The sequence below is a fragment of the Miniopterus schreibersii genome (genome assembly GCF_964146895.1).
Source record: "Miniopterus schreibersii genome assembly, chromosome: 20".
Classification (NCBI taxonomy): domain Eukaryota; kingdom Metazoa; phylum Chordata; class Mammalia; order Chiroptera; family Miniopteridae; genus Miniopterus; species Miniopterus schreibersii.
Window position 1 is genome coordinate 25,031,739 of NC_138122.1, and position 26,666 is coordinate 25,058,404.

A 26,666-nucleotide genomic window follows, 5' to 3' on the forward strand; every position below is an offset into this window, starting at 1 on the left:
CTCTCCCTTCCTCTCTCTCTAAAAATCAATAAAAACATATATTTTTTTAAAAAGTGAACTGAAAAGGACCAGTGCTTCTGGGTGATATGTGTTTATGTTTCAACAAAACTAAAAATTATTCCAAATTGGATCATTTGCCTCAAATCTCAACTTTCTTTTATTTGTGAACCCCATTTATTCAAAAAGCATTACTTTTTATATTATTCATGGTTCCTATTCAATTATTCCTTCTTTTACTCAACAAACATCTATGAAGTCCCCTACTGAATGCCAGGGATTGCATTAGATTCTAGTAATACAATGGCAAATGATCCTTGCCCTTGGGGAGCTTAGGATCCAATGAGATATTCATTCATTCTTTCATTCATTCATTTTACTGTGTGCCCAGATGTCCAGATAAAGGAATTACATCCTAGCAGGTAGAAGGAAGAGCAAGTGCTAAGGCCCCAAGGCAGCTGTGAGCATGGCCTTTAGTGAAGGGGCCGTGGTACCAAAGCGGGTGGAGAGGTATGCAAATGCTAGATTAGGTACAGCACCCCCGGCACGGTGTATAACCTGAATGTACATTCACACACACATACAAACATGTTACACACATTTGGTGAGCGCATCTTCTCATTAGATTACAAACTCCTTACTAAATTTAGTTAATATTCAACCTAAATAATCTCAGAGGAAGGTTGCTTTAAGTAATAGTCAAAAGCTGGAAAAGGCTACTGTGATGTCTTTGTCAGGGGTGAGCCGAGAGCTTAAAAAAAGCAAGAGTAGGGGAGCTATCTTTCTTGCCAAGGGCTGTCCTTTGGACAAGAAGAGGTGGAGCTGTGGAAGGAGGGAGGAAAAGACGTCATCTTTGCAAGTCTTTGGTACTGCGTGACCTCTCCTGGCACCTAAGCAGGTGGGTCCTAAAGAAAATTAGATTTGGGGCAAAGAAATCTGGGGCCTGGAATTTTTTATTTTCAGTTTGGCAGAACCATCGACAAAGTCTGAAACACTTTGCAGTAGCTGTGCCTGGATCTCTATTACTACCCACCCCCACGCCCCCACCCCCATTCTAACAGGGACATGTCACATTTTCTCGAATTTTCCTAAATACTATGCAAAACGGCTCTTCTTTCCAGACTGCCGCCTCTAAGCCTCCCAGGATATAAATCCTGAAGGTGTTACTAGATTTGTGTACTTCAGTTTCTTTGCTATATATACTGCAGAATAATATTCATGACCTGATCCTAGCTTCTTTAAGGTTTTTCTTTTTAAAGATGGTGGCGTTATTTAAAACAATAGCCTTTAAAATATATGGTAAAAAGAGGAGATAAAAACTCTCAAAGAGTCCACCGTAATTCTCAATAATTTAGGTTCCACGTCCGGGGAAATCCTCGAAGTCCTGGATGCTAGGCAAGGAAGTAAAGAGAGACTACAACTCCCAGAAGACATTGCGTCTACACCCTCTGCGCACACTCGACCTCCGTGACCGTACGGGGCACCGAGCCCGAGGGGCGGGGCTTGGGCCTAAGCCGCGAATAATGGGCGTGTCCAGGGGCGTGGTCACGGAGGGGGCGGTGCTCCCGGCGGGCCCCGGAACACGCTAGTGGAGCGGAAGATGGCGGCGGCAGCGGTGGCTGCAGCCCGGACCCCAGTCGGGCTGAGGCGGAGGTGCCGCCGGCTTTGACCTCGCTCTGGCTCCGGTGCGCGCGGCGGAGCGTGTGCGAGGCTCCGCGCGTCGGGCACGGGCGGCGGCAGCGACTGCGCGCCGCCCTGAGGAGCGCCCCGGCGGCGGTGCGGCTGCGGCTGAGGAGAGAGCCGGCTCCGGGCCTCCGCGTCCTCCTGCTCCCCGGGCCCCCCGCCTCCTTGGGGGGGCGGCGGCGGCGATGTTCTCGGTCCTCTCGTACGGGCGTCTGGTGGCCCGCGCCGTGCTCGGCGGCCTCTCGCAGACCGACCCCAGGGCCGGCGGCGGCGGCGGCGGCGGTGGTGGCGGCGGCGGCGGCGGCGACTACGGGCTGGTGACGGCCGGCTGCGGCTTCGGCAAGGACTTCCGTAAGGGCCTCCTCAAGAAGGGTGCGTGCTACGGGGACGACGCGTGCTTCGTGGCCCGGCACCGCTCGGCGGACGTCCTCGGTGAGTCCCCGGGCCCGGGTCTCCCACCGCAGCCCGGGATCCGCCTTTTTGGGGACTTCCCTGCTCGGGACTTCCCCCTTTCCTTTGGGCAGCGAGAGGAGCCCGAGAGCCAAGGAGTAAGCGGCTCACCTGTAGGGAGCGCTTCCTTAAGTGCCAGGCGTCGTGCCAAGCGCTCCGAGGTGCGTTTTCTGCCTGACCCACCCCCATTGTAGAGATGAGGAAACTGAGGCGCAGAGAGGTCAAGCCACGCGCTCAAGGTCACACAGCGCGAGGATGGGACCAGTTGGGTCGAGTTCAGAGCCGCACTCTTAGTCACTGGGCTGTGCCAGCCCTGGTCGACCTCGTCCCCTCCCCCTCCCCTCCCCCTCCCCGGCGACACCTGCAGGCTCCTGACCTCGCTCCCGTTCCCTCCCTCCCCCCGCGTGTCCCGGGGATCCCCGCCTCTTCGCGTGCTCCTCCTGACCACGCACAGCCAGGGGCTGCGGGATCCCGAGCAGACAGCCTATCGTGAGCCCCAGACACAGCCCGGCCGCATTCCTTCGCCGCCTCGATTGTGACCAGATCGCCATCCTTGCACCGAGTCTCCCCGAGTCTCTCGCGGTGGGGGGGGGGGGGGGGCGCTGGCCTGGTGGAAAAAACACTCGCAGTGCATTATTCCGTACTGATCTTGCCCACTGGAGGTCACCGAGGGTGGAGAAGAGTCTCCTTGACCCAAAATAGAGTGGTCAGACCTCCCCCAGGCTGCAGCCACGGGAGCCTCGAGAACCGGTTCCAGCCTTTCAGGCCACAGGTGCTTCCCAAGGCCTGTTCCGGTGACACCCTTGGGGGCGGGAGGCTAGGATGAGAGCCTGCAGACCGGGCGAAAGACAGCCCCACAAACTTGACCGTAAGGTCCGTCTTTAGAGACAATGATTACGCCGCCGTGGAACCAACGGCCCTTAGGTGTCTTTTAATGAAGCGCTTTGAAATTGAAGGACATGCTGTCATTGAACTTGGGTTCAAATGTCACTTTGGTTTCACTTCTCAGGTGAGACTGAGGTTTTGGTTACTTGAAGCTTCCTACGCTGCAGCAGAGTTTGGCAGTGGAACAAATGGTCCTGTAACTTTTTATGACAATAATTACTTTTTAATTCGATCTCAGAGTAACTGCCTATTATCTTTGCTTCTACTCCGTGTAACGTTTGTGAACATGGAACTGGAAAGGTTGCTCTCGATTTAATTTATGAGTGACCCCATTACCTGGGTTGAAGAGGTCATTGAATGCCTAAGCAGCACTCTAGGTGTGGACTTTAAAAGAGAGCGACTCAGACAGACCCCAGAGAAGGTCGGGGAGCCTGCAAACCTGAAGTCCATTGGACCCCGGACTTGGTGTCTTTTTAAAAGGGCTGTCGGTGGCTGTCTTTTTTCCATCCCATGTAGAAGTGCTTCACTCAGTGAGCCTGTGAGTGCTGCTCTTTCAAACTGCCGTCAGTGCAACAGGACGGGAGAAGGAGCTGCTGAGGTTCTCCCTTGTAAGTCTGCTGTGTGCTGGCTTTTACGAGAGATTTGTGAAATTCTGGTCAAACCCAGCCTGAAAAAAGCATAAACATGTCACCCTGGCAGAAACCCGGCCTAGTTTGGTGCTCAGCTTTGCAAGTCCCTAGCCCTGTGATTTGTGGTTTTGGCTAGTCTCTCGGCTCATTTCCCGCATCTAGACCAGAGGATGCAGGGAGTGGACACTCAAGGGCTTCTGACCATCAGCTCATGTTTTTTTGTTTTGTTTTGAAATGATGGCACCCTTTGTTATTTTGCACCTCAAATAACAGGCATTACTTCCTGTCTTATTCATAGGGGCACCTCCGGTCGATTTCTTCTGTTTTCTATCTGGCTTTACACCAGTGGTTCATAACCTTCCTTAGTTTATAGCCTCCGAGAATTTTTAAGTGCCCAGGGGCTCATTCAGGGACTTGACCGATTCAGTGAATTGTATCCACGTACCGTCTAGAGGCCACACATGGATACCAGGTTAAAAAACATGGCTCTGTACCCCTCCTGAAGGGAATCCTGCCAGGCTTCTTCAGCCGTATTTGACAAAGCACCATTTTAAAAGTGTATTTGTGTGTTGTGTGCAAATTGGGGAGACAAGTTCTCTAGGACTGGCCTGTTTTGGAGGCACTCTTCTGGAAAGCCATCTTGGGAGCCACCTGAAACAACTTCTGTCGGCCTCATTTGTTTGCTCGTTGACTCCCACAAACCAGAATGTATGGTGGTGATTTCTGTCATCACAGGCCTGATTATCTCTTGCTGTGAAAGAGCTGATGAGTCTCAGTGAGTCTTCAATACTGCTTTTTACTCTAGAAGTTGGAGTTTTAAACTGAATTGTATTAAAAGGTTATGTTGAATGATAATGTTATGTTGAACCTCAGTGTTTTGAACCTTCTAGTTCTATAGATAATTCTTTTTTTTTTTTGGATTGACACTTAACTGCTAATTATCTGTGGAACTCACTGGTCATCTAGGGCTGCTTGACTGGAATGAAAACTGTTTCTGTATTAGAAAGAGAAAGCTGTTTTATTTCTTTAATTTAGAATTTATTTGTCCTATTCATGCAGTGACTAAAAGTATTTGGTGCTTTACAGCATTATTGTAGAGTCCCACTGGGTTTCTTTTAGGAAAAACCAACTATGATGGGTGGGGTGAGACACAGGAACCACTCCTATCCCCTGGAAAGTTGGCCAAGGTGCTTTCTCTTTATCAGGTCCAGCGGGAGTAAACCAAAGCCAGCAGGAGCTGTGTGCACTTTGCTTTTTCTTTCTTCCATGTAGTTCTCTTGCTGTATATGGTATGGATGCCTAAGTTCACAAAAGTATCAGAGCCGCCTAGTGTGTAATTGCTGGGCCTCCCACAGCCCTCAGCTACTTAACAATGGATTCAAAGCCTGTTGAGAGTTGTAAGACTCAGTAACCTTGGAGTCCAGTTCTTTCATTTTACTGATGAGAAAACAGAGGCCTACAGAAGATCAAATGACTTTGCCAAGGTTACTCCGCTAGTTAATGGCAGAACTAGGGCTAGCACCAAGACTCCCCATTCCAGTCCTTTCTGTTACATCAGTGGTTAAGTTTTCTTTATAAGATAGGTGAATTCAAAACCAGTCTGTCTTCTGCTACTGTTTGTCCTTCTAATGCTTTTTCTGCTTAAGGGTGTGTGCGTGCGTGTGTGTGTTTATAACTCCTTTATTCACTCTATGACTCATAATTAAAATGAACAAAAGCTCCTTCATACTAAACCACAGTTTACTGAAACCACTTCTTGGTCTATGCCATGAAAATTCTGACCTCTGAATATTGAGTTGTAAAGTAATTCTTATAAAACTGGGATGTTTATTTAAGATTGATTTAACTTGGAACATTAAAAAAAATGAAAACAATTTCTTATTCTAGCTTTTAGATTTGATTTGGATTGTGGCCAGGATTGTGGCCAAGTGTATATAATCATAATTTTTTGAAAGTAAAATTTTATCCTGATCTACCTGTTGACAGTAGACATGATCCTGATTGAATTTTTTTCAATTGAGATATATAATTCACTTGTCTTATCACTCACCTTTCAGAGTAAAAAATTCATTGGCATTTAGTATATTCACAAGGTTGTGCAATCATCATTAACTTGTTTCAAAACATATTTATCACCCCAAAAGAAACCCCCTACCCGTTAGGAGTCACTCCCTAGTCTCTCTTCCCTCAACTCCTGGCAACAGAAAGTAGATTCTGACTCTATAGATTTGCCTGCTTTGGACATTTTATATAAATGGAATCATATAATATGTGATTTTTTTGTGTCTGGCTTTTTTCACTTAGTGTATTTTCAAGGTTCACCCACATTATATGTATCGGCACTTCATTCCTTTTTATGTCTGAATAATATTCCGTTGTATGGATATACCACATTTTATTCATTCATCTATTAATGGATATTGGGTAGTTTTCACTTTTTGGTTGTTATGAATAATGCTGCTGTGACACATTCTTATATAGGCTTTTGTGTGAACACATATTTTCCGTTCTCTTGGGTATATACCTACAAATGGAATTGGTCCAGTCATATTGTAACTGTAGCTTTATGAGGAATATATTTTTTAACACATTTTTATATAGTTATAATGTAACTATTTTCTATAAGGGAAATATTTTTTAAATGGCGACAATCAGGTATGTAAGTTCTAAGATCAGCAGTACTTTAAATATACCTGATTTCATAATAATCTATGTGCTTTCAAGAGAAAATTGTGGAATATTAAGGAAGTGTGTGAGTTATGGGTTTAGTAAAAGAGCATTCTAGAATTCATAGAGACAGCAGGGTTTAAGAAGCCACTGATCCCCCCCCAAAAAAAGAAAGTTTCTGACTAGTTGCTGTCTGACTTTTCTGATTGTTCTGTCATTCTGTAATAAATAAGGTTACAGTGTTGATGGATAAGGGGAAGTTTGCTGTTATTTTTTAAACTGTTCCCTGATATTTTTCTCATTTTGCTGTATGGATATGTCAGAACTACTTTTCCTTTGCTCACAATCTTTTTTTTTTTTTTAAATCCTTACCCAAGGATATGTTTTTATTGGTTTTTAGAGAGAGGAAGGAAGGGGGAGAGTGTGTTCCGAATGAGATTTATTCCCTTTGCAAGTTTTCTTTTTAAAAAATTTTTTTTCGATTGCAGCTTACATTCAATATTGTTTTTGTTTTTGTTCACAATCTTTAATCGAGAGATTCTTGAGTTTAGTTTTAAATTTTCCTAAATTCCAGCTTCTCTCTCAGTTTGTGAATATCCTAAAGGATTCTAGGTGAGTCGTTTTCATAGAGCAAGTTAAAATGTAAAAGCATGACTTTTTCTATTTTTCAGAAAATACATTTCTGTGAAAGGGTTATAAATTGTAGCAGAAGGTAGGAAGCAGATGTTAGCTGGTTGTGGTGGGACCAGGGTTTTGGTGGAGGGGAGGGAACCTGGATGGGAGGAGGCCGTTCCCTGAACTTTAGCACTGCTTTTTGAAACTGGGCAATACATAACCTGAATGGTTGCAACAGTATCCAAATGGAGTTTGTACTCCTGTGTGACTCAAGAGGCACTACACCAGGTCAGAGCATTTGACCTACAACCGTGTCCTTTGAATAAATGCTTGTGTCAAATTCAAGCTAAATGTCAAAGTTGTTTTACGTAGATCTCTCTGCTTTTTCGAGAGGTCTCATCCGGGGCTTTAGGTTCAGAATTTTCAGGAAAATGCTTTGAAATAGTAAGTTAAATATTTTCTTTCCAAATAAATTTGACATTTCAAACCAGAAATTCTAGCCAGTTGAAAAATGGTGTGCCTTGTGATTTTCCCTTTCAAAGTTAGTGTTAACTTTTGGTCTCATTTTAAGAATTGGTGCCCTGGATTCTTTTTTATGTAGTTAGTAGTAAAATTTAGTGTTCTCTCTTGGTTAGCAGTTGTTGAATATTTTAAAAATCGAATAGTTTTCTGCCTCCCCAAGATCCAAAAATTTCCCCCTCTATTCACACAGTTCACAGAATTGCATCATAAATCAAGACTTTTTGCAAAAGCTGACCCACTGCAGAGGGCATGGGGCTGTTAATACACACTTATTTAAACTTGAGTCGGCAAGTTGCACAGCTCTTCCAATTTAGTTTAAAAGTTGAAAAAAAGAAAAGATGCAAAATGATTTGGAATAAGATCTCCAAGAGGATTTTGGGTGGATTGGGGTGGGCATGGGGGGCAAGAGAAGCTTTTCTTTAAACAGTGAACATATTTCACTCTTTCTCCTAAGCACTTATTCAGTATCTGACACAAAATATGGTTCATCTTACCAGTGCTTTAATATAGTGCTTTAGATTTTACGACACATTATGTTTTACTTAGTTAATATTTTAACTGTGAAATAACTGCCCTTATCTCCACTTAATCTGTGTGTTTCTTCATCTATAAAGTTGACTCATCAGTAAGGTCAGTATAGCTAGGATCATAACTGGGACTTGAACCCAGGTTTCCTGCTTGCATGTCTAGTGCCTTTATTTATTTATTTATTTATTTATTTATGTTTAAATATATCTTTATTGATTTCAGAGAGAGGAAGGGAGAGGGAGAGAGAGGGAGAGAAATATCAATGATGAGAGGGTCATTGATCGGCTGCAGCCCGCAACCCAGGCATATGCCCTGACTGGGAATCGAACCCCGATCTCCTGGATCCTAGGTTGATGCTCAACCACTGAGCCACGCCTGGCTGGGCTCTAGTGCTTTTAAATAAATGGTTTTGTTTTATGGGTATAAAAGTATAAAAAAAGTAACACATAATCAGAAAAGCACAGTATAAAACACCTGTAACTCATAACTCAGCTATAGTTGGTGTGGTTTCCTCAGCCTTTGTGTATATACAATTGTACATACATACATTATTAAATGAAGTTGAGTTAATGTCTTTGCGCTATAATGTTATCTTACGTAATGTAAATTTAGTGTATTTCCATACTGATAAGCATAACTGCATCATACTTCACTGCAGTATAGTCCATAATTTATCTAACCAGCCTTCTCTTTTTAGTTATATAGATTATTTCCAATTTTCTGTTATAAGTAACACTAGAGTAAATATGTCTGCATCTGAATATTTCCTTAGGATAAATTCCTTGAAGGAGGAGTTCCTGAGAGTCAAAGGCTATGAACAGTCGCAAGGCCTCTCATATATATATATATTAGCATAGGTCCCTCCAGAAAGGTATGCTAATTTATACTTTCCTAATTACTATGAAATTGCTCTCATCGATAAGCTTATTGTTGATTTTGTGTCTGTCACATTTGACAATTTATAAATTTACTAGGTTCTTAAGCAGTTGTTTTTGAGGTGAATAAGTTGGTTGCTGGTGAATAGTTCTAGAATTGATTGAATTGTTGGTATGAATCCCAAGGACTACAAAAGGACTGCAAAAACTTGGCCAGAGACTACAAAAGTGACTTACTACAAAGAGTGCTTTCTGTGGAAGGATCCAGTACTATTTTGACTCAGGCCAATTCCAACACATTTTTGCACAGATTCTTCTTTTACTCATTAACAGACTATTTTGAAAAGAAAGGGAATTTCTGTCTTTTTATACTACTGTGACTGTACATTTTGATCTTTCAAGGGTTCCATCATCCAGCAAGTTTTTTGACTTACCGGGATTAGTTTGTGCTGCAATTTGAGGTCGATGCAAAAGGTTCGCTGTGCTGAATGAAGCAAACAGAAAGTGCTTCTGTTTTCACATCAGTGTTTGAGTAAGAAAGGAGATTCGAGCTATTTGCATAAGAGCTAGAAAACTGTTCGTGGCCTCTGTGTTCACCACTAGTTGTTAATATGGTCATCAGTGTTTCTGTGAAATGAGAAAGTCTAAGCAGGGATGTCTTATGTGTGTGTTTGAAAAAATCCACTTTCCTTGGTTCTTTGGCGGCAGCTTTGATCTTATCATTGTTTTTCCTGTTCATGGACTCTGAATTCACTGGACAGTCAATCAGCGGTCTTTAGCGGCCTTTGGATAACAAGGTTAGTGTTTTTTGTGAATACATTTTACACATACAATTTAATTTATGTACAGATTATTTTAATTCACTGAAGTCAGTTAATACTAATCTATAACTTTTATCAAAATTTCAAATTGAAAAATGGTTAACCTCACATTTTGTTACAGGCTTAAAGAAGAGAAACATTTGCATCTAAGTTAGGTGGTTGAAACAGGCTTCTTTTTCTTGGAGTGTGACTTAGGATCGCAGAATCTTAGTTGTTAGAAAAGGAACTCTTGAGAGAATTTGTCCCCTGCCCCTTATTTCACAGATAAGAAAACTAAAGCTTAGAGAAGTGTTTTGGCCAGTGTCCAATAGCCAGTAAGTGGCAAAGAAAGCTGGTAGTGGTTTCATTGCCATACTGCTTTTCAAGGTTCTTTCCATCAGGTCTTCTTTTGACTACGAGAGAAGCATCTTGTAGCCAGCTTCAACCCAGGGCACAATACCTCGTGCAGCTCTAGGATGAGATAATGAGTTAATTCTCTTTTTAGAGTTCTTGGTGATAGTTGATATACCAGAGTGTTGGTATTCTAACTTTCCAGTACAGTCAACTGAATTCATTGTTTACTGGCTGTTTCCTGTTAGTCCCTGGCAGGTGCTGTGGAGAAGACCAAGAACAAAAGAGATTTCAGCCCTGAAGTTTCATAGGCTGGTGGGAAAGGCACAAGTACACAGGAATAGTATAAAAGAACACACACATCAGGTTTTTGTGGAAACATAGAATCAGGCCTTGAGAGATGGGTAAATTGAGGCATTCTGACTCAGGAGGTAGGGCTTGGGTCCTGCAAGTAATCGCAGTGTGCAGCAAGAATTGAGAACTGTTGTGGCAGGTACCAGGACAGCACCCAGGGATAAAAAGATGGTTAGCAGTGTGAAAGAGACTCAACCCTGAAGGGGGTCACCATATAGAGAGGGAGAAAGGCAGGAAAGTCATGATAGAGGTGCTGCAATCATTGTAGTGACCTAAGGAAATGGTTAGCCACAGAGTCAATGATCTGGTTTTGCTGCTTTTCTGGGCCTGGAGCTGAAATACAACTGAGGCCTACATGTTACCTTTAGGGAGAAAAGGTCTGGGGGTCTAAACCACATGACCAGCACTATGCTAAGAGAGGAAAGGTTACTCTGGGGGCATGGTTCTTGTTTTCCCAGTTTTGCACCTTGCTAGGCACCCAGGGCTTTCTGCCCTGGTGACCTTCTGTACCTGACCCGTCGTCCTTGCTCTCCTCATGTCTGTCTAACTGCCTATAACAACTCCAAAATCTGTCTGCTGTGCTTTTGCCCAGCAGTAAAACTTTGTTTTACTGAGGTGATCTTTGCTGAGTTTGAATACTACTTAGTTATTAGCTTTCTTAGGCTAATAATTTAGCAAAGCCCCTTAATTATAGCAAATAAAGGCCTCATTGAACCTTGTTGAACTAGTATGTGGGCAGCAAGGACTTTGGTGGCCTTAGGCCAGCCCTTTCCTTCTGGGGACCTGCTAAAAACCTTAACTCCTGCAGTGCATTGTTTGAGGTGATTGCTGGTGAGAAGTTCCTGGTAAGGGTGTAATAGGCATTTACCTGGAGGTCAGGTTTCTCTGCTCTTATTAGAGCTCTAACCTCACCTTTATTACTTGATTTGTACTGTATCCATATTAGTCACAATCATAGGGAACGCCCGGAAGTGCCCGGCTCTTCAGCCTCCTCCCCCACAACTCAAGTTTTATCCTGCAGTGCTCTTCTGATTCTTTCAGCTGGATGGAATCTGATCTTCCTTGCTTTTGTTTTTATTGATGCATATTTACTTTGGTTTATAATAGCCACTTGTCTTGAACCTCTCCAAACCCCCTTTCCCTACCACAATCACTAACACTTGATTATAAGTTCCTGTGGGCAGGAAATATTTTATTATATGTAAATCCCTGAGCTTCTTTGTGCCACAATGTCTTACACATAGAAAATGTTCAGTAAAATAAGTTGAATAACTAATACTGAATTTAAGTGTAAAATGTAGTTCTAACTGGATTTATAGTTTCTGTCACCCCTTTCATGAAAAAACATACTCATTACCAAAAAATGGTACAGCGTGGGGGGGGAAAAGGAGAGAAATTACTTGTCCTTCTCTGGCTGGTGTGGCTCAGTTGGTTGGAGCAGCATTCTGTGCACAGAAAGGTGGACGTGCCCTTCCCCGTCAGGGCACATATCTAGGTTTCACGCTCGATCACCGGTAGGGGGCGTGCAGGAGGCAGCCGATTGACGTTTCACTCACATCAATGTTTCTTTCTCTCCCTCTCCCTTCCTATCTCTTAAAAAAAAATTAATTAAAAAAAAAATCTTTAAAAAAAGGAGTTTTGGGGCCAGGGCTGCATGTGACTCTTAACCTCTTCCAGAGGGTGGTATTTTAGTAAATGCCAGCTCTTATTTTTATAGAGGGGTGAAAAAAGCAAGGGTTAAATAATACCCTCTTCAGGGTTAAGTCAAGGATATACAGCTTAATTGTTATAAATATTAGGTTAACCTTTAAGACCAGAATTCTAGATCTAATCTTATAAATAGGAAAAATTTTCTCTTAGCCTAAAGGGCCGATACAAATAGGCACCCATCAGATGGCTGGACTTAAATTGCTGTTACTTTTCTTATTTAAATGTTAAATTACTAGGTGTTATATAACATTTCCCAATATCTAGAAACAAGCTTCTGCATTAATAGAAGCCCTTAATTCTGTAACACACTGAGGGCCCTACCTCTGTTGTTCATAACTTACCATAAGTGTGACCCCCGGATGATTTGTCTGTTGCTTCCTCCTGTCCAAAAAACCTTGCTAACAGCATTTAGAATTTTCAGGAAGATACTGTTGCAGCTCAGAGGAGTGAAGTGACCTTTTCTGTGACTTCACCTTCAACTCTAGTTTGTGTGGCAGGGAGGCAGTGATTCATACCCAAGTCTGTAAGATACCCGAGGTTCCCAAGGCACAGTTGAGCCAAAACACACCATTCCACATTAAGTATTTGGTATTTAAACTAAAGTCAGAGGAAGGACATTTTTATTTTTCAAAGGTTGACTTTGAGTTTCTTGGCCTTCACACTATCGTTTCTTAACCCTCTTTACAGCATTTTCACTGCTTTTAAGACAAAGCAACTGCCTAGAATATTCTGGAAATTACCATCTCTAGTTAATGAAGTATTCTGGACAATAAGTATGAGTGTGTATATGTATGCATGTGCATTTAATTATTACTTGATTAATTATTAAGTAATTTCATGTTTACTAAGCTAGAAAGGATTCACTATTTTGTTTAAAACTCTAAAACATAAAATGAACTGTTTATTCCTACTTTGAGCCCATATTGGAGTTTTGTTAACTGTCCTGGACAGTTCCTTTTTTTTCTTAGCAGAATTTGAGTTTTGTTTATAGATTCCATTTATCACGGGGCTGATTTAACCTTTCTTTCTTTCCATCCTCTCAGCTTCATTGCCTCAGCTTTTGAGTTAGCTGTTGTGCTTAGAGATCTTGAGTTCTTGAGGTAAGCTTGATCTCTGGAGGATGAGAAGATGCAGGTTTCATTGTTGTTAATGCAGAGTAGTTGCTTTGGGGAAACTTCTTGCAAAGGGAAATATATCACTTGCTTGTTACAGCAGGAAGAACATCATAATTTATATAATTTAACCTCTAGAGAACTGAAAGAACTGTTAGTCAAAGCAAATTGTACTTTCCTGAATCGCTCAACTGTTGGATATATTTTTTCAGTAATCCTGCTTTTTGTTCCCTTTGGGATAATTATTTGCAGATACATTTCACAGTCCTGAATCACAGGGGAATGTTCTTAATGCCCAAATAGTTGAGGCTTCAGAAATGTTGATACAAATGTGATCTGTTCCATTGGATAGATACTGAATTTATACTCTGATCTTATTTTTCTCTAGTTATACAGCTTCATGTTGTGATGCCTCTAGACAGATACGGTTGACTTTGAGAGCACTAGATGATAGATTTGAAGAAGAGCCTCTGCATCTGAGAAGAAGCCGGCTGTAGTGCTGCAATAAATACTGCCTAACAGCTGCCTCATCAGATCAACAGTCCCTGCAGAAAGTGTAAAACCAGATCCTTATCCCTCCTAGTACAAAGGGTCTCATGCTACTTTTATTATTTAACTCTTGTGATCCAACCAGATTCTTACTCAGTTTCTCCTCTGGAGTTTCAGTTCACTATCAAGTACCCATCCTCGTAGATAGATGTTTTGCTGCTGGAAAAACAATCCTTGTAGAACCATCATGCTTCATTAGGGGGCGAGGCTCGATATAAAATGCCTCAAGATCATCAAAGATGCAAGGAATAAAGTTGTTACCTTAGAGTACTACTTAATATTTGAAATTATGCCAGAGCCAAATTTTTCTTCACTGATGCTTATATTACAATTGAAATTGAGTATTTATTTTTTGGGCATCACTTTTTTCCAGAAAATGCTGGCTTTGTAACTAATTGCGTGTCAGTCTGAAGATCAGTGTAGTCTGGAGGGTTCAAGAAGAATGACAACCTCATGATGATGCTGGAGAGACTCAGGCTGATGTTGGCTTACTTTAAAGTCTTTTAAGGAGAGCCTTTTGCAACTACACACTTAGGTGGCTGTGTGCAATTGGAAAGATAGGATTTCAGTACAGCAAAATTTTGTTTTTACATGGTTATAACTAAGGCAAAGACAAAAAAATGTGTTAATTAGAAAAATGAAAGTTGGCTGTTACTTTAAGAATTTTCGTGTAACTATAAAGATAATTTTTTAAATGTTCTTTTTACAAAAAGTTACATTTAAGTGATGGGACATATACCAGAATTATTATTTCTCCTCTCTTAACTCTTTAATTTAGAAAAGCAGTCCATGGAAAATATAAAATACTATATAGAAATCATAAATATTTTCTAGTTGAATATTTCCCACTTCATAAAACTGACATTTCCACATAAATGGTACAACTAAAGGAATCTTCTGTGCCCTATAGTCTCTCAGCCTTTTGCTCAGCTGTTTCAGATGTGTAACCATTATCTTAATCTAATAATGGTTTTAATTAGATTTTGGGTCAAAGGAAACACTTAAGCTAGACTATGTGCTGACAGAATGTTATTAATGGAGACATAAGATGATTGCAGTGAATTAAAGGAAATAGCTTCTATATTCAGTGCAAACTCTAGGCATTCAGAGCCTTTCCAGTTAACTCAGTCCACCTTTTCAGCTACACCTCTCTTCACCTCTAAAGGAATTATATTATTCTGACGAACTGGATTACTTGGCCTTGAACTTAATCATTTATCATATCTGTGTTTGTAATTCGATGCCTAGAGTAAGAATGAAGTTCACAAACTAGCTATTGGGCCAGGAATTCTCATTCCTAAGATAAGATCTCCTTGAATTTATTACCCTCTCTACTCTCCCAGGACATCTCATCTACCTCTCTGGTGTCAAGTCCGGATCTTTGTCAAAGATCTGGCTCTGATTGCCTTCCCAGTGCCAGGCACATAGTTCCTGACTTCATACAGAACATTTTCTCAAAAATGCCCCACTGGCACCTGAAACTCCACACACTGGAGAGAATTCAAAATGTTCTGAAGGCATTTCCACCTCCTTCCCAACTGTGGAATCATTTATCCAATAGTCATTCCTGAAATTCAGAAACCTACTGATATAAACCTATTGATAATAGAGCCCACGTGTCTTTTATATTTATTCCTTTGTATTTCCAGTGATTGTCTATTCTGCTTTTCTCAATACCTCTCACCTAAAATTTTGTAGCTGACCTCTCCCAGCCCATTTTCTCCACTGCTATCAGAATTATTTTTCTAAAATATAGATTGGATTCTGTCACTTGTACCCAGAAACCTTGTTAGCTTTTTATTACCTATAGCAGTGCTTTCCAGTGGAAATATACTGTAAACTACGTATGTGATCTTAAATGTTCTAGTAGCCACATTTAAAAAAGTAAAATTAAACATATACAGTTCATTTCAATTTGTTTATTTAACCCAATATATCTAAAATATTGCAACATGTTCAGTATAAAACTATTACTAAGACATTTACTTTTTTGTGTGTGTGTACAATATTTTTGGAATCCAGAGTGTGTTTTACATTTAACAGCACATTTCAATCCACACTTACTACATTTCAAATTCAATAGCCACATGTGGCTAGTGGCTCCCATATTGGACAGCACAGGTCACTAGCATAAAGCTTAAAGCTCTCGGTCTGCAATTTTGGGTGTTCCACAGCTTCAGCTGCTGCTCCGTGTTTCAGCTTCTCCCCACTCCCCGGCCCCACTGCACCTACCGTCTGCCGTCCTTTCCCTTTGTCACTCTTCCTGCCTGTGGAAACCTGACTTCCCTTCCAGGCCAGTATGAATAAATGCCCTTCCTGAGTGAATCAGCCTTGCTCCGCTCTCTTTGTGCTATAGGCATGAACCACCTGCTCTTTTTTTTTTTATTCTCACCTGAGGACATCCTTAGAGAGAGGAAGGGAGAGAGGGAGAGAGAGACATCAGTGTGAGAGCAACCCAGAAATGTGCCCTGACTGGGAACTGAACTGGCGTCTTTCAGTCCACAGGGCGATGCTCCGACCAGCTGAGCTGTTCTGGCCGGGCTTGCCCGCGTGCTCTTGACCCTCTGTAGCAGCGTCAGTGGAGCATGTTGTCTAGCTCTTTTGTGAGTGAGTGGTATAGCTACCCACTAGAAGGTGAGCTTCTCAGAGGTACGATATGTTTCCCTCAGCTATTTCCTGGTGGTCATTGTGGCCTCCATTTGCTCTTGGGGATATTATTTATCTTCGCTGTTTGATATCTTTGGTATCTTAAGCAATCACTCCTTTAACATTTGTTTCCTTTACCTCTAACTGAAATTTCCCTTTATATCTGGATTAATTGCACTGTTCTCTCTTTTTGTGGATTGAAGCTTTTGCTTACACAAAAGAGGAAATATTCATTTCCTTACAGAAATAATTGCCTGATATGAATTAAACTAGGTTTCAAATGTACATGTGAAAGGTTATTCTGGTTTTTAGCCTGATTCTAATCCCAAATATGACTCTTAATACCATATAATTTATTCTTTGTAAGTAAATTGTATATATGTATGCTAAGGCTCCCCCCCCCACACAGCTTTATTGCAAAGTTTATATGCTTTTTGAATCTTTTTTCCCCTAAAAAGATTTAGCCAATGGAATTTTGCCTGAGTTATTTTTCCCATATAAAAGCAAACAGGTGCCTGAAAGGTTGTGCTCTATTCTGGGAGAAATCTGATTAATGTTGAAGGGCTGTGTCAGGTCAGACTCTGTAACCTTCTCACAGATTATTTAGTGAGTGCCAGGATCAACTCTCAACATTATCTCAGATTTAAATAGTTTTCTTGTGAAGGGCACTTGTAGATGAAACAAGTTTGTATATAAAGTTAATTGTGGCTCTTAGATCAGAGACTGGTTAAGAAGAAATTCTTTCCCTGAGCAGGCAGTAGTTTGAAAGAATGAATCATTCATCAGATGGAGTTGCAAGAATTATAATTGCTTCTGTGCTTTAACACAAATTTTGCATTTAAAACCATGGTGAAATCTTACCTCTACTGATAGAAGAATTCCTCAAAAGAAGTGTCTTTTAAATAAACTACCTTAAATTCTCTTAGGGGAGGAAATGGGGAACATCAGCAATAGTGTCAACAATAAAAAATTAAAAAATTTTTTTTTCTTAAGAATTTCCAAGTATCCTTTCAACTCCTTGAAAAACACAGGGGGGAAAAAGTGATACTTGTTCAAGGTAGATTAGACCTGTCATCCTCCATGCTTCTCTTTCCCCTCCCACTGCTGCCCCCACCCTCCACCCCATCCAGTTCACCTGTAAGTCCTTTTGTTTCACCAGATCCCAAATCCCTGCAGTCTAACAGCACTGCCACCATTTCATGACTGAGTTGCTGAGACTCCTGACTCATCCCTTCTTTCCACTCTTGCTCTCCACAGCAGGCAGAAGGATCTTTTTTCTTATTATCATTTAAACTTAACTATTACACATTAATTAAAAATAAAAAGAAATGTGAAATTAATTTTAATAATGTGTTCTCTTTAGCACATTATATCCCAAATATTATTTCAGCATGTAATCAACATAAAAATTAATGAGGTAGTTGACCCTTCTTTTCATACCAAGTTTTTAAAATCCAATGTCTATTTTATACTTAGAGCACATCTCAGTTTGGATCAGCCTCATTTCAAGTGCTCAATGGCCACATGTGGTAGTGGCTGATATATTGGAAGGCTCAGCCCTAGACAAGGTAGTTGTTTGTCTGAGAGAGGAGGAAAGGGAATGGGATAGATCCTTAATTTTGTTCTTTATTTTACAGTTATTGACTGATATTTGAAGTTAAAAAATTTCTGCTTTTGGTGTTCTTAATGATTGCCAGCTCTGGGTTAGCTGTATTGTCACTAGCATCAGTACTTTTTTTTAAATCATTTTTCATTCGTATAAAATACAACAAAGATTAATAGTACAGATACTTGTACACAAAGATGATAATCCTGCTGAATTGAACTCTTGGTTGGGAGGCAATGCCGCCCTGCAGTGGCTCACATGTTCATTCATCAATATCTGAAAGGCCAAATTCTAAGTAGAGCTTAGGAGGATTCGCGTGTAATACATTGAACTTGAGCCCTTTTTGTCCCGACTTTCAGGGTAAACTTCAGGGGATGGGTGGGAATCCGAGAGGTTGGTGAACAGCCCTTAAGTGTGCTTTTCCCTCAGGGGTTGCAGATGGCGTGGGAGGATGGAGAGACTATGGAGTTGACCCGTCGCAGTTCTCGGGGACTCTGATGCGGACGTGTGAGCGGTTAGTGAAAGAAGGACGCTTTGTCCCGAGTAACCCCATCGGGATCCTCACCACGAGCTACTGTGAGTTGCTGCAGAATAAAGTACCTTTGCTTGGTAAGTAGATACCGTATGTGCTTTCCTCTCTGAAGATGCCCAGGAGATGGTTAACAATCAGACCAAGACATTAACCAGCCTAGCTCTAATTAGAGTTTGATAGCGAAGCTGTCAAAAACTACTCATCAGATACTACCGCTTGGAGAGAATGTAGATAGGTACAACCACTTTGGAAAATAATTTGGAATCATAGAATAAAGTTAAGCATGAACAGATCGTATGCCCCAGCAGTTTCACTTCTAGATCTATCTATATCTTAGACTAGAGCTTACTCATCTGTATATCAAAGAGTAGGCGCAAGAATGTTCATAGTAGCAATTGTTTATAATAGAAAACTGGGAACAACCTAGAAGTCCATTTATAGTGGAAAAATACATTTAGAAAAGAAATGATGTAAAGCTGCATGCAGTCTTCAGGAACAGCCCTGGCGGTGTGGCTCAGTCGATTGATCCATCCTCCCGTGTAGAAAGGTCGATTCCTGATCGGGGCAGCCATTGGTCTCCATGTTTCTTTCCATGTTTCTCTCCATGTTTCTTTCTCTCTCCCTCTCCCTTCCCCTCTCTCTAAAATCAGTAGAAACATATTTTTAAAAAATACTTAGGAACAGAGGGAAAAGAGGACATTGTAGAATACCACCTAACAATTTGATTCCATATGTTTCATGTTTAGAAAAATAAAAAAGTAAAACTGTATTGTTTAGGGATTCCAAAATATAAAAGAAGAAAGAAAAGCAAGTGATTGTATAATTCAGGCTAGTGGTTCTTTCCAAGGGAGGAAGAAAGGGATGAGGGCTGGCATATAAAATTCCATTGATTACCAGTGGGGAGTTCAGGTTGCAGATAGGTACCCCAGAGTAATAGCAGCTGATTAGTAGGCGAAATAGCAGGGCACAAAATAGATCCCTGTTAATCTTGTTATTAGAAAATATACAGATACCTAGTGTTTATCTGGTATACTAATGGAGCATCCTTTGGCCAAGCTTCTACATTTGTTTGTTAAATGGTGTCCTGGAAACTTACCCAACAACTTACCCAGCCTTCTAAGCAGACTTTCAGAAAGGGTGGTATTAAGTTTCTGCTAATTGCCAGCATCTTTCTGGTTACTAGAAGGCCCTCCCTCCAGTCACCGTCCACATTTAAAATCAGCCTCTGTTCAGTGTTAATGGAGAGCTCCACATTGTAGAATTTTGCCTTCAATTTAAATCCTTAAGAAGGGGTTCTTTTCATGATGCTGCCTTCTTCTCTCTTCTTCATGCTGTGATTAATCAGCTTGTTTTCTTTCTAACTGAAGAGGAATCTTGCCTTGAGGTTTCAATATACCACTTTGTCTTCATCTGCTGTTTTGCACATGCAATTTGGAGCTTGCCTGGCACAGTGAAACATCCTAGATTCTATTTCTAGCACCTCTCTGTCAATTTGCCATATGACTTTAGGCAAACCACTTAGCCTCTGACCCCTTGCTTCATTTGTTAAATGGGGAGACTCTGTGTGTGTGTGAGAGAGAGAGAGAGAGAGAGAGAGAGAGAGAGAGAGAAGGAGTGGACTTAGAGCTTCCTGCAGCACTCAGAAACATGTCGTTGAGGGAAAAGATGACATTGCAGAATACCATCTAATAGTCTGACATCTAACAGAGATCCTATAGACAAATTGCATGTTCCCAGGAGTACCCCCCCCCCCCCCCCCGCATGTATCGTGACTTGGAATAACCAGTCACAGAACAGCCACTGTCCTGTTTTTGCACTTTGAAACCTTTCTTTTGCTAAATTTTTCCCTTATCCCCACTTCCTTTCTGTTTACCCTCATGTAATAGGGAGATCTTAATAAATTTAAGGACATATCAAAGGTTTTCTTACATTGACTATTATAATTTTTCCCCCTAAAAGACACATTGAAAGAATCCTTCATTACCATGTTTGACACATGTACTTCTTTCTTACCTAATCTACACATATCTAAGCTGTTTGTAAGTAAACTTAAGCATATTTTGGCAAAGACAAACTGCTGAGTTTTACTGAACCTCAGATATAATTGCAAATAATGATAACTTACAAGATTAGGTAATCTTTTTTTTTAATCCAGCAATTGCTAAAAAGCCTGTAACACTACCAATATAAAGGGCAAACTGATAGCAGTAACCGCTTATTTCTTGAGACTATATTTCCTCCGAAACCCTTAAGCAGATTTAGGTCTTATGAAGCCAGCATATCTTAAGAATTTGAAGGGTTGTTCCTAATAAGTGTATTCCTTTCTCTGTTTACTACACAACAGACTTAGTCACAATTTATAAAATAAGGGGCCAGGTTATAAAAACATTTCTATTTCAGCATGAGGGGTTTTCTGGGGTGCCTGTCTGGATTGGTCAGTCATCTGAGCACTCGTCACTGCTGTTCTCAGCATCTTTTTCTTCTTTGCCTGCTTGTTCCTCTCCAAACACCTAAGAATGATAAGCTCTTCTCCCAGTATCAGGCTCTTAGGGTCTGAGCCTCGAGCACACATCAATAATTTGAAGAGGCAGAGGAGGAGTGTACACTCCATGCCCAGATGATTCTGTAAGGCTGGACTTGCCTTTGTTGGTACTGCTTTGCACATTAAAGCTCCTTCACTCATGAGGACCATTTTGATCCTAACTCAGCGGGTTACTGCCATAACAGTAGCAAAATGATAGCCTGGGTTTGTCAGTGAGTAATAATGAATCCACATGAGTCCTTACTGCTGCAAAAATTTCAAGGCTGTGCTACTCATCTGTGATTTTTGTTGTTGTTCTCAGGTTAATTCCATCAGCTTTCAGATCTTTTGTATGATGATTCTATTAATGATAAATGATTGGATTTTCTGTGTATTGAGTTAGGAAGGAAGAGTAATGGGCGATCTTAGCTCTAACATAAACTAGAGTAGGTTGTCTGACAGCACTTCCAGTTAGTTACAGTGCCTGTGTTTTTCTTTGACATTTAATGGATAGGGACCAGATAGCTTAGCATTAGTGCCAGATTAGTACTCATGCATATCCTGCAGAAAGAAGGAAATGGAATTTCTGAACATTATGATAAGGCAAATGCTTATATTTAAGTGTTTTTAAATTATTAAGTTATACATTTTCGTTTAGAAAAAAATTAATAGCAAAAATTAAATTAGTGATTATGCTCTCTGTTATTTTTCTGCGCATGTTTGTGCGTAGAATAATGGTAACAGGAATTGAATCTCCTGTATGCTCACAACAGCGCCATGAGCTAGGTTCGTAGGTGCTTTTTTTTTTAAATTGATTTTTCAGCAAGAGTGGAAGAGAGAGGGAGCAAGAAAGAAAAGCATCAATGTGAGAGCAGAACATCCTGCACGCCCCCTACCATGGATCTTGCCAGAAACCCAGGCATGTGCCCTGACCAGGAATCCAACCAGCAACCTTTTGTTGCATGGGACATCCAACCAGCTGAGCTACCCTAGCCCGGGCTCATAGGTACTTTTAGTCACCCTTTTGTCAGGAAGAAATTGAGGCTTAGAGAAATAAGTGACTTGCCTGCTGACAGTCACCTAGCTAGAAAATGAGGGAGCACTGGGATTTAACAGCTAGTCCCACACCCTGTTTATTTTGTTTCATTTTGCTTTTTAACTGTCATCTTAACAGTTTGGCCTTTGGCTAGTATTGCTTTTTAAAAACTTTAAAAATAAATGTTACTCTTTTCGATATACAGCTCCTTCGGTTTGGTATCACTTTAATTTTATCCTTGCAAACAACCCTGCGAGGTAGTTACTGTTCCTCCCATTTTCCTAGACGTAGAAACTGAGGCACTGAGAGGTTAAGTAATTTGCCACAGGTCACACAGCTAGTAAGTGGCAGAGCCAGCATTCAGACACAGGCAGACTGACTGACTGAAGAGAGTACTCTGTAAGTGTTGCATGACAGTGTGTAGCCTGCCGTGGCATGGATGTCCTGCAGTTTATTTAACCAACCCCTCAATTTTAGATGTTGTGGTTGTGTGGTTGCTTCCAGTACTTCCTGATATTAAACAATGTTTTTGTGCTTAAGTCTTATTTGCATCTCTAATTATTTTCTTAGAATAAATTTTCACCAGTGGATAGGCACATTTTTTAGGGCTATATTGCCCTTTAGAAAGGCTGTTTAGTTTTACTCTCTCATCACTGTGGAATGAGAGTGACCATGTTTGCTACACTCCTGACAACACCATGCACCATGCATTACCTTCTTTTGATTCTTACTAAACTAATAGACAAAATGGTTAGTAGCGTGATGATCATTTTTCATGTATTTCTTGGTGAACTGCTTATTTTCCTATTTTGCCTTTTTTCTTTAGGTATAAGCTTAAATTTTAGTACTTGAAAGTGATCTTACTAGTTGTAATAGCCTTTCATTCTGGGGAAGGTCATTCGAGCTGCATGCTGCAAAGATACACGGAAGCTTTTTGATGTCTACTTAGAATGTGGTCTCTTCCACCCGAACATTAGTAGTCTCTGTAAAGTGAACAGGTTGATTGCACAAGCCACCTGGGAAAATTTGTCTTGTTGCTTCATAGTGAGTCAGTCCCCAATAAAAGTTCTTTGTGACCTCAACAGATGGAAATCTGGTTAAAAATTGTAGTTATGTGCCCCTGTCTTAAATGCTAGTGAATTTTGTGGAGGCTTCCTGCCAGTGACTAATGAGAAATGTCAGGGAAACGTAACATTCCCATTCTGGCATTTAAGTATTAAAGCTTAATATCTCAACAACATGCTTTTGAGCATTTGGCATAGATTAATAGCACTATTGAAATAATGTGGTTAAATGCCAGCCATTTTTATTGTTTTCTGTCTCTGCAAGTGGAAGAATTCAGATCATTAGTAGCCCACTTATTATGTATCATACAAATTCCTTTTTCTTTCCCGCCACATGGACCCTGATCAGGTTATTTAATGACATTTGTTGGTGACATAGAACATAACTAAGAAAGGTCCCTTTTAAGCAAAGGAGGTTTAAATTATGGCCTGTAGCTCTTTGGGGTAATTTGATAAAAATGTGTATACAAAGGCAGCCTGGGAAGAGAAAATAAATGGAGACCATTTTTGTTTCTAGGTAGCAGTACTGCCTGCATCGTGGTGCTGGACAGAACGAGCCACCGCTTACACACAGCAAACCTGGGCGATTCAGGCTTTCTGGTTGTCAGGGGTGGCGAAGTTGTGCACCGATCAGATGAGCAGCAGCATTACTTCAACACTCCATTCCAGCTCTCAATTGCACCACCGGAAGCCGAAGGAGTCGTCTTGAGTGACAGGTGATCTTCCCTTTCGCCATTAAGTGTGAATAGGATGTGGCTCACTCACAGGTTCCCTCCTATCCCCCTTAATCACAGTGGAGATAGGCAGTGTCTATTCTCATGTGAGAAAAAAGGCACATTGAGAATGTTCTCATCAGGAGGGCCTTTTAGTTTGACTTTGAAAGATATTTTGCTTAAACTTGATATTGCAGCCATGTTGAATTCTGATAAACCCCCAATAATTTGACGAACTATTTCAAGCTTACAAAATACTAGTTTTTCATACCAAGACTACGCACAGTTGTGTTGAATTGCTCTGGAGAAGTGAGTCCTTGGTCACGCACGCCATTACCGGTACAAGACTTTGTGTACATTGCTGGGGAAGAGTGCAAGCAGGCGTCTACTTTATCTATCAGAATAACTTCCTAGTTCCCAGGGCCTCCTGCAGCAGCAGGTAGAACTTGCAGTCCACGCAGGGCCCGTGGGGCCAAGTTAACTTGCAGGCAGTGGAGTCAGAAGTGGCCTTGGACACCCTCAGCAATGGCGCTGTTGAGGTTCTCTTTTTCTTATGACACCTTCCCTCAGTTCATTTTTAAATTGTCAAGAGAACTTTTCAAGACAATCAGTACTTTTCTGAATAAACTTTTAGTTTATGTTTTCTAAGACCAGAGTACAGAATAAGGGTAAGATAGTCAGATCTCACCGCCTGTAGCACCTTATAAGACCTAGCACAGACAGTGTTGGTGATTCATAAACCTTGTTAACTGAGTAATAAACCTTTTGTAAAAATAGGAGCATTCTAGCAAGTACCTATTGTCTCTGCCCAATAGTTCTTATAAAATCAGATCCGAAGCCCTAACTAAGATAAAATGATGATTGCTCCCATCTTGTATACTGGAGTGAGCGTGTTGCACTGTTAGGTCTTCAGCATTGCCCATCTGAAGCCTGCTGTTGACCCCTAGAGAGAGGGAAGGATTTTTTACCTTCAGATTAAGACAGATTACCATAATTGGAAGAATATTTGACTGTGGGCCCTTCTTCAGGTGGCTGTAGTACACGGTGACGTTACCTATATTGGAGTGGAGAGCTTAGAGGCACACTTCTTGGTGGACAGCAAGTTCAGCTGACAGTCTTTGGAGAGCAGTGTGTTAACTTTTCTGTATTTGATTTTTCTCTGGGCTTCTGAGTGCTGGAGCAGCTCTGCCGTACCTCACGCGCTACCTTTGGGACAGCCTGGTTAGGGCAGCGCTCGGCCTGGCTTGCCAACGAGGTGGAGGTTGCTTCCCCTGGAGCCCAGAGACAGCTTGCTAGCATGTGATTTCAGCTCATGTTTCAGTGCAGTCAAAAGTTTCCAGCAGCACAGTGTGTTCAATCAAAATGGGCAGGACTGCAGCTGGCGGAACACCAAGCTCATGGGTGGGAGTGTTGGGAGAAGAGGGCAAGCTGCCCAATGGGAGTGAGTCTCTCACAGGCAGAACAGCAAAGGACACTCCTGGGGAAAGAAAAACCTCAGCATAAAATAGAGCTTCGGTGCCAGCCTGGTCATTAATCTAAGCTTCTGGAGTCTGATTAGCTTCCAGAGACTGAGCAGATGTGAAGTGTCTTGTAGTTACTCTTTATTCCACAGAAGAAATCTACCTGGTTCCACCAGTTTTAGTCTTTCCCCCCTGTTGTTTCTTACCTCCTTAGCTGTTAGTCTATCTTACCTATAAACAACTATTTTAACCTTAACTTGCAGGTTTCCTTCAGTAGCTGCTTTTGCAAAATATTTATTGTATAAATGTATAAGTTAGTTTGTTCCTTGACAAAGTCCATCACAGAAGTTTTAGCTGTGCCGTTTCTTTCCTCAGTCAGAAGATGAACCAGAAATTTTCTGTACCTTGTGTCTCCCCAGCAGGCATGGGTGTGGTGTTAATTACTTATGTTTTCTGTTCACAAATTTAATAACATGTTGCTTACACAGGTTTGGGGGTTTTTCTGTCAAGCTTAGGGTGCTTTGGTTCTGGCCCCTCCCTTCGAGGTCAAGGTGTGAACTCTTTCATGGGTCTTGTTCACTAACTGCAGGTGAAGGCAGGTTACCAGGCATCTATCTCACCTGGCCCTCAGTTTGGAGGCCTGGAAGCAGTGAATCTGGACTGTGGAGTCAGCCTCTCAGGGGGCCATTAACTCTCTTTTTTTTTCCCCACCTGGGTTTGTGTGTCGGTCCCCCCCCCCCCCCCCATTCTTATGTCTGCTTTCAACAAGTTTTGTCAGAGGAAAAAAATCTCCTATCTATCTATTGAAAAATTTTATGCAAAAAGATGTAGTGCAAAATCTACTTCCTACCCCGGCCCCCAGTCACACATTCTCTCCTCACAGGCAGCCACTGTTGTCTGTTCCACCGTTCGCGCCTTCCTCTCTTCGTTAACATTATATCACAAAGGGTTTTTAGTGTGTGTTTTATTACACAATTTGGAAGGTCAGTTACTTTGTTTCTTCATTCATTTAGTCACTCAACAAACATTGAAAATCTATGTGCCAGGCACACTAATAAATACTTACGCATGGGGAGCACTTTATAAGCCCTGGGAGCTACACAGTCCTCACTCTGCCAGAGGAAGTATCACTAGCAACACCAGCATAGGATATCCAGGAATACACTAGTAATTGCTGGTACTGTGGTATTGCAGGTATTTCCTACGAATGAATTCGTAGAGGATTTGTATGCTTTCCACAGTGCTCAGTTATTCTGCTGTCACACAGCCTCCCGAGAGCCAGATGCAAGGCTGCAGGGAGACTGGTGAGAGGGAGATGACTAAGAGGATGGAATGTGGCTCCACAGAATGAGGAAGGAAAG

At 41.4% G+C, this 26,666-nt stretch overlaps 1 protein-coding gene across 2 annotated transcripts in view; it reads left to right on the forward strand.

The window, feature by feature from the left end:
* The first annotated feature begins 1,544 nt into the window (after positions 1–1,544).
* The window catches only part of PPTC7 (protein phosphatase targeting COQ7), a 32,540-nt gene continuing 7,418 nt past the window's right edge, over positions 1,545–26,666 (forward strand). The window contains exons 1-3 of one of the 2 annotated variants that reach the window (XM_081122693.1): positions 1,545–2,112; positions 18,409–18,588; positions 23,650–23,848. In XM_081122693.1, coding sequence (XP_080978819.1) covers positions 1,866–2,112; positions 18,409–18,588; positions 23,650–23,848 — 626 coding nt within the window. In that variant the 5' untranslated portion in view covers positions 1,545–1,865. The remainder of the gene's footprint in view (positions 2,113–18,408; positions 18,589–23,649; positions 23,849–26,666) is intronic. The other variant, XM_081122694.1, reaches the window with a different exon arrangement.